The sequence below is a fragment of the Anser cygnoides genome, chromosome 28, assembly GCF_040182565.1.
Source record: "Anser cygnoides isolate HZ-2024a breed goose chromosome 28, Taihu_goose_T2T_genome, whole genome shotgun sequence".
NCBI classification, from domain to species: Eukaryota; Metazoa; Chordata; class Aves; order Anseriformes; family Anatidae; genus Anser; species Anser cygnoides.
The window spans coordinates 4,491,201-4,499,817 of record NC_089900.1 but is presented as its reverse complement, the minus strand read 5'-3'; the positions used below and the strand labels follow the sequence as shown (position 1 = coordinate 4,499,817).

The following is an 8,617-nucleotide window of genomic DNA, read 5'->3' as shown; positions in this document are numbered from 1 at the left end:
CATGGCCAATTCCATCAGATACGGGCTGCCTCTCTCCCTGGTTGTCCATTTGCCTGGGTGACATGCAACATCTTCCTTGAAGGGATACCTTTCCTTTACACCTGACAGGAGTTGCCTCAAGAGAGTGAGGGTTTGTGCCCCCTTTCCAATTGCTTTGTCAATGCCCCCTTTTCTGGGGAGAGATCCCTGCTGCTTGGCATCCCTGCCCTCTAATTCCAGGCTACTGGCCCTGTTATCCCAGTATCAGATCAGCCAGGTGACAATGTGCTGGCCTAGATGATGTACGAAATCTTTTTGCACATCTCACAGCTCCCCAAGGAACAGTGATCAGGTGCTTACTGATGATTTTATGTTATCTCACTCTTCATCCACGTGTTCCTCTGATGGCCCTATTTGGGAGTAGCCTGCCTCATCTTCTTCTTCCTCCTTCCCTGTATGAGTAGGAGCTTCTTTCCTTGCTAAACAAGGTGTTTTTTTTCTCACATATACATATGACTGATACAGGCACAGGTTGGTTTTGTGGCCCAGTCGCAGGGCTTGGAGTTGTGTAGATTGCAACTCAGTAAGCAAAGGCCAAGCCCCAGCACATTGCAGTGATTTCTGTCTCTTTGGAATTGCCAGGGTGATGACACTCCTTTTTCAAGCATTCTGTGATTTTTTTTTTAGGATTCTCCACTTGTTCATGGGTGAGGTAACAAAGCATTGCAGGTGCCTACAGTTCTAGGTGCCCGTCCATATCCTCCAACATTCCCTGCCACTCATAATTATCCTGCCTCAAGGCACATCACAGTGTGGCATTCTAGAAATAGGTTACCCTAACCTTAAACAAAACCTGAAACACATTCAGGAGAGATAAGAATAAGAAGAAGTTGGTTTGAACATCCCAAGGATATTGAAAGTTTTGAAGAGGTATTGTAACTAGCCTGGAGGAGAAAGGGGGAGGTGAAGGAGAAAGGGAAAGGGAAGAAGTGGGGAGAAGTGTCCCCTCTCATCCCTCCCATAGATTGTCTCCCCGAGGAGAAAAGGTAAAGACTGTTAATTACGAATAGTTTCCAAGAGAAGGTTCCTCAAGTATGGAGGTGACAGCAATGCTGAGTACAGCTACCGGATTAATCTCATGACCAGCAATTTTAGCATAACATAAGACAGTGTTAGGCTGTAGAGTAAACTGATAACTTTAAACCAGCCCCCAGAAAGGATAAACAGCACGACAGGGAACACACACAGTATGTAATGTGAGATCCAACACAATTCTGAGGCCAAACACAACTACTACACCGAGATTAAAAAATAAATAAAAAAATACACCTTGTGGTCAGCAGCTATGAAGCAGATATAATGCTTGTAACCATTTTATTTTAACATGATCTGGTCATATCTGTTATTATCTCAACCCTTTGGGCCCCACGCAGGACCCATTCAGGAAGGAGGGCACCCCACAGGAGGGCACCCCAAGGAGCGGTGGAGACAAGCGTCATGGACTGACTGCAATCCCCATTCCCCTGCACCACTCAGGGGAAGGAGTTACAAAAGACTGGATGGGGGGAATGGTGTTTTTAGTTTGCTTGTGGTTCCTGATGGTTGTAGTCCCCTGGTAATAGGCAATAAATTCTATTAATCTGCCTATGCTAAGTCTGTCTTGCCCGTGATGATAATTGGTGCCCATGATGGTATTTGGTGGGTGACCTCGTGCTCTACCTCAACCCCTGAGCTCTTGTCATCATATTTTCTCCCCCTTTTCCTTGTAGGTTGGAAGTGAAAGCCCAGTTGCCGTGGAGTTCACCTGCATAGCTGGATAACACCACCACAGTAATGGACAAGGAAAGGGTTCAGCACCAGGACTGTGGCCACCCAGGGATGGCATCTCAACACCAAGGACATGCTCTGCCAGCCTGCCTGCACAGAAGAGAAGGAACAGAGGTTCCCCTGAAGGAGAGCAGTAGAAGAGGAAGGCTTGATTTCCAACTCAGGCATTGCTGGCACATCCCTGAGAGGCCTGGGGGAGCTGCAGGCCACACCAGTCTCTGGGACACCAGAGGTCTTTCCTCCCAGAGACAGATTCCAAAGAGGCACCAGCTCCCAGGGAAACCTGGCCCTGGATTGTCCCCATCAGGAGAAGTCTGAGCCATGCCCAGAGAAGCCCTAGGGCTCAGGGCAGCCCTAGCATCAGGACCCAGGAATCCTGACTGCCACATTGTCCCCTGTGTCGAGAAGGACCCTCAGGCAGGGCTCTTGCAGCAGCCATCAGCCCTATCCAGCCTCCTCCCAAAGCCCTGGACTTGGAGCTCTGGACAGCTGACAGCCCCTGGGCCACCCCTTGGGAAGGGGCTCCTGACACCCTTACCTTTGGAGGAGAGCTGCAGGAGCACTGGAAACAGGGAAGTCAGGTTGGAGGTGATAGTCACCCTCCAGCAACCCTCCATCTTGCTTGCTGCTGGCCCTCAGCTCACGACAACGGATGCCTGCCCTGGCTCCTCAACCACAACTCCTCTGCAAGGTGCCCCTGCTCCTCCGCCCGTCAGCGAGTGTCGCCCAGTGCAACCTTGCTGCCTGCTGCCCCCACTCCTGGCCACAGAAGGACAGCGGTGGGGAGCACCCAAGCAGTGCCCAGCAGGGACCAGGCCTTGCAGGGAAGTGCTGGCACTGCCGCTGCTCCAGTGACGATATCCTGGTGATGCAGTGCATCCATCCCCCGTGACATCAGCACGTGTCATTTGAAGGCCTGGGAGGTCAGCAGCATGGAGACAGTGCAGCTTGGGAGAGAGACGAGAGATTTCCTTTCTTGTCCTGAGAAACAGTCGCATCCCTTCTGCCCAGTTCTTTTCCACAGGATCTTGACAAATCCACCAGGTACATCTCCAAATGGTGACAAAGGCCATTGGATGTAGGAAATGGAGCGCTGGAGAAGTCACTGCTGTCCTCCTGCACCAACACACCTCTGCTCTTGGAAGCCCTTCCAGGAAGGTGGGGTTTGAGGCTTGTCCTGGGCCTGGGCTTTTTTCAAAAGATGGGAGCGAAGGCACCTGGGATGCAGCAGCCCCTCACCGTGCTTGAACTCCCCTGCTTGTCCCTCACTTGGAGAAGTAGGATGTGTTATATGGATGGAATTGCAGTGCATGCCAGGGCCTTCCTCCCTGGACGTCCCACAAGGCTCTGTGCTCTGAGAAGGCCTCAGCAACATCCCCTGGTCTGCCATGCAGGAGGCAGAGGTGGTACACGAGGGAATGGCAAATGTAATCGCTGTTGATCATCCCCACCTGTCTCTTCTGAAGAATCTGCACCCATCCAGCACAGCACCCCAAGCTGAGGGACCTGTCCCCCCACACCTCAGCAGCTCTTCCATCCATGTCCCAGCCCTGTGACAGCAGGCGGGGATCCAGCTCCTCCTGCCTGTGCCCCACGCTGAGGGCATTGGGGCACATCTGGGCTGCAGCACCTCAGCTGTGGCACAAGGGCCAAACTCAGCCTTGTCCCAGATCTTGTGCCCAAGCATGGGCATGCAGAGGCTTTCCTTCACAGCAGAGACATGCTGCCGTGGATGGCAGATGGCCATGGGAGGATGAAATGAGGGGCCCGAAGCAGAGCACGCCCTGGTGATCCTGAGGCCAGAAGGAAACAGGCCTGGGCTGTGCTGCCCTGACAGCAGAGGGCCTTTTGTGGTGTTGGTGCAGCCCTGAGGGCCAGTGCTGGAGCTGGGGCTGATCTCCAGGCAGGAGAAGGGGCTGCTGCCAAAGTCCTTGGCTATGGGCGTCCTGTGATCCAGGGACACAGAAAAAATCACTGGGCTGTGTCTTGAGTAAAGCATGGGGGTAAGAAGCAGCAGCAGTGTTTGCAAACACAAGTGGAAACCCCGGTGTGATGTGCCTCATATCCATGCACTGCCTGCCTCTGCTGGATAGAGGAGGGACAGACCTTGGCTTGCTGCAGCCCTGGGAAGCGGCCACTTGCTCACAAGCACCAGATCTGTCGGAGATGCCATCAGGGGTGCCCGTTAAGTACCAGCTATGAATGGCCAGAGCTGTCCTGTGGGTCCTGTGCTGCCCGTGTCAGCTGCATGCTCCAGCGGTGCTGGGCAGCGTTGGCATCTCAGGTAGCACTGCAGGCCTGGAACTGGCTAGTACATGGAGCAGCTGCCCTGAATTCGGTTAGGCAATGTAGGGATGTCCGTGAGACAAGTGCCGTTACAGTCACTGGAGATGGAGGGAAAACCAGATGGAGAAGAGGGAGAGAGAGACTCAGGTCTCCCTGTGGCACAGTCCTCCATTGGGTCAGGTGGATACCTCTACAGGCTGCCCTGAGCCTACTGAGGAGGGACAGGTTTAGTTGTCCTAAATGTGTGCATTTGCTGTCACTTCAGCTGGCCAAAGGCATTCCCCACCAGCCTCCAAGGGGATGCCCCCAGGTGCTGCCCAGTCCCTCAGGGTTCCTCCATGAGAGCTTGCAGATACCTGCACGTCCCTCTGCCCCCTGACATGTCACCAGGTGTTTGCAGCCCCCTGATTGCCTCCATCTCCATTAATGATGTTGGAGCCGAGAAAAGGAGCTCACCTTCAGGTGCCCATGTGGTGTACATTAAAGGGAGGGCAGAGGAATCCCAGGTCCTGTGGGTCTGGGGCAGGCATGGGTGTGAGCTGAGCCCCGTTCTAGTCCCAGTCCTAAAATCCATCATGAGATGTCTCAACTGACTCTGTAGAATCCCTTCCCTGAACAGGGGATAAAGAAGAAGATTCCCTGACTTTGTCTGGATGCCCAAACTGATAGCGGGACAAGAAGATGTGATTGTTACACTTAATTGGTTTTCTGTTAGGTGAAATGAGCCTGCTGCCAAGTGTGTGTGCCCAGGGGAGGGAGGGAATGCTAGGGATCCCTTCGGACTGTTTCCCAGCAGGTTCCCCTGCAGCCCCAGGGCCATGGGCAGGGAGCCTGGTGGGGGGCAGAGCAAGGGAGGCCTTGGGCTGGGCCTGTGCTGCTGAGCTGGGCCGGGCTCCTGGGCCCAAGGGGAGCTCCTGGCAAGCGCGCAGCGCTGCAGAGAGCCAGCTCTGCCCAGGAGCAGCTCCTCTGCCCAGCGCAGCAGGGCTGGGGGCACTGCCTGCAGAGACAGAGTGGGTAAAGGCAGGCAGAAGTGGCAGGATGCACAGAGCTCGCTGGGGAAGAACACTTGCCAGCCCTGACCCCGGTAAGTCTCTGGCTGGAGGGCAATGCAGCCGCAGCTCCTGGAGGAAGGAGAAGCCGCGGGTGCAGGCAGGGGTGCCCGGGGCTGTGGTGCAGAGCAGGGTCCCTGCTGTGCCCCAGGGGCTGTGTGCCGGGGCAGGGCCTCTGCCGCCTGCCAGGCTCAGCACTCAGCCTGCCCGGGGAGCTGCCCAGGGCGCTGCGGGGAGAAGCTGCGGGTGGAAGGAGCCCCCCCGGCAGGGCAGGGTCCTGCTGCTGGCAGGAGGCTGCTGCCTGGGGCAGCCTGCTCACAGATCTGCAGCACAACCTTGATGTATTCAAGGGGACATTGCAGGAGAAGGGATCAGGCAGGGGATTTCAGCTTCAGTCCCAGCTTTCCTGAGCCTGCTGAGCTTTCCATTTGGTCTTCTTTGGCTCAGCGGGAATAGCAATAGATGCCGTTATTTCCAAGAGAAGTCAGACTCTCCTAAGCCTTCACAACAAGCATTAGAAGGCCTGTACCATGTCCCTTTCCTGCCCCTCAGCCCATAGAAAGCTCCACCACCACACATGCAGTGTCAGCAGGGTCTGCGTGACCTGGTCTCTAGGACGTGCCCCCAGCGAGCTGCCCCTGGGCAGAGCCCTGCTGCCAGGAGGTGTCTGCAGGGCAGAGCTGAGCACCCAGCAGGTGGGATGGGGACTGTGACCTGCAGGCAGGAGGCGTGGGGACAGAGACCCAGCTGCAGGCAGGGACAGCTGCAGGCAGCAGAGCCATGGGCAGGGAGTGAGCGGGAGCTGCTCCCAGAAACTCAGTGGCAGGGGGGATTTGAGCACTGCCCTGCCATCCCTGTACTGCAGATGCCTCCCCTGGAGCCACTCCCTACTCTCCTTTTTCTCACACCATAGACTTCCAGCCCTAATGTCACTGGGGCTTTTGCTGGGCTGCAGGCTGCCTTGCACAAGGGCACAGCTCTTCCCTAGCAGCCCTGTGTTATCTAGCATCCCCATGGAGAAGAAACTTCAGTCCTAAGGCCATAGAAATGCTGGTGGATGGCTGTATGTGGGCAGCTGCTATGATCCCTCTGTGTCCGTGGTGAAAAGCAGAGAGCTGAGATCCTCCTCAGGAACGATGAGATGGGTGAGGGGTTTGGGGATCTGCACTTTGAACCTGGATTCCTCTGCTCTCAGCAGCATCCAGGTTCTTTTCAGGGGAACACCTGAGTGCGACCATCCTCCAGAGGTGCCCGCACAGGGCAGCTGAGACCAGGATGGATGGACACACCAACTGTCCTCACTCTGCCCTGAGGGACAGTCCCTTTGCCTCCCAGGAGCCCAAGGTTTCACTTGGTGGGCAGTAAATGTGCCAAGGATTTGTGCCTTAAATGCACTCCTCAGGTGAAGGGGGACAAGTATAAAGTAACAAACCAAAGCATTCTGCACAAAGCCCTGCTCTGCAGTTGAGTGAATTTTGAGAAAGTGTACTCCAAAACTCCTTGTTACATCAAACACAGTTCATCTGAGACCTCCCCATGTTCCATTTACTTCTTGCTATAGGTCAGCACTGTCTCCTGCAGAGTCTCTTGCCCCCAGTAGCACCCTCAGGGAGCACCACTTTGACATCAAGCAGAGGACCAGTCCTCCCAGAACTGAAGAGGCAGTTTTTTATAGTTAAAAATAAATAAATAAATAAATAAATAAATAAACTTAATAAAATAGGCTAGGTTTTCCTCACAGAGGTCTACCCTAACATTTTAATTCTCTTTCCTCCTTGGACAGGCCTCCCTATCCAGAGGCAGCAGATCCCCATACCTAGAGGCAGCACATGTCCAACAGCAGCTCCATCACTGAGTTCCTCCTCCTGACATTCACAGACACGCGGGAGCTGCAGCTCCTCCACTTCGCGCTCTTCCTGCCCATCTGCTTGGCTGCCCTTCTGGGCAACGGCCTCATCCTCACCGCCGTAGCCTGCGACCACCGCCTCCACACCCCCATGTACTTCTTCCTCTTCAACCTCGCCCTCCTCGACCTGGGATCCATCTCCACCACTCTGCCCAAAGCCATGGCCAATTCCCTCTGGGACACCAGGGCCATCTCCTATCCAGGATGTGCTGCACAGCTCTTTCTGTTTGTCTTCCTGATATCAGCAGAGTATTTTCTTCTCACCATCATGGCCTACGACCGCTATGTTGCCATCTGCAAGCCCCTGCACTACGGGAGCCTCCTGGGCAGCAGAGCTTGTGCCCAGATGGCAGCAGCTGCCTGGGGCAGTGGGGTTCTCAATGCTGTCCTGCACACTGCCAATACATTTTCCCTGCCCCTCTGCCGAGGCAATGCTGTGGACCAGTTCTTCTGTGAAATCCCCCAGATCCTCAAGCTCTCCTGCTCAGACTCCTACCTCAGAGAAATTCAGCTTCTCACATTTAGTGGTTTTCTGGTTTTCGGGTGTTTTGTTTTCATTCTTTTCTCCTATGTGCAGATCTTCAAGGCTGTGCTGAGGATGCCCTCTGAGCAGGGACGGCACAAAGCCTTTTCCATGTGCCTCCCTCACCTGGCTGTGGTCTCCTTGTTTCTCAGCACAGCCATGTTTGCCTACCTGAAGCCCCCCTCCATCTCTTCTCCATTCCTGAACCTGGTGTTAGCAGTTCTGTACTCCGTGGTGCCTCCAACTCTGAACCCCTTCATCTACAGCTTAAAGAACCAGGAGCTCAAGGGTGACATTAGGAAAGTGATTTTATGGATATTTCTCAATAGTGAAAAATTTCCCTTCTTTTTCCAGAAATGACTTAACTTAGTATCTCCGTGCAGGCCTGGTCCTTCTTTCGTATCATTATTTTAATTGTTAACTTTGGTATCATTTGCATTTATTACACTCTTAGAAAACTATCCTACTTCTCCTGAGGAATTACATTACTCTGTTTACTCTTGACGTTCAATAAACATATGTCTAACAACAGGTCAGAGCTCACTCTTACATAGCTTTTGAGAAAAGAAAAAAAAAAGAAAAGAAAAAAAAAAGTATCTCCAGAGTGCATTGCCTGAAGGCTTGGCTCTTTTGTTTTGTTTTGTTTTGTTTTCATTCTTTTCTCCTATGTGCAGATCTTCATGGCAGTGCTGAGGATGCCCTCTGAGCAGGGACGGCACAAAGCCTTCTCCACGTGCCTCCCTCACCTGGCCGTGGTCTTTCTGTTTCTCAGCACTGGCATGTGTGCCTACCTGAAGCCCCCCTCCATCTCCTCTCCATCCCTGGACCTCGTGATGGCTTTCCTGTACTCGGTGATGTCCCCAGCAGTGAACCCCCTCATCTACAGCATGAGGAACCAGGAGCTCAAGAATGCCATTAGGAAAGTGATGTCATGGATGTTTGTAAGGATGTGTTGAGGAAACTGACTGTGCCTTTCCACAGCTATAAACTGCTTCTTTTCTTCTTCAGATGAATTACAGTTTATGTAATGACATGGCAAGCCTGTCT

At 53.6% G+C, this 8,617-nt stretch overlaps 1 protein-coding gene across 1 annotated transcript; it reads left to right on the top strand.

Moving 5' to 3' along the window:
• Positions 1 to 6,962: 6,962 nt before the first annotated feature.
• LOC136787314 (olfactory receptor 14C36-like) lies at positions 6,963 to 8,254 on the top strand. Its single transcript, XM_066984473.1, has one exon. The coding sequence runs from the start codon at positions 6,971 to 6,973 to the stop codon at positions 7,928 to 7,930; it is 960 nt and encodes a 319-aa protein (XP_066840574.1). The 5' UTR covers positions 6,963 to 6,970; the 3' UTR covers positions 7,931 to 8,254.
• Positions 8,255 to 8,617: the final 363 nt, after the last annotated feature.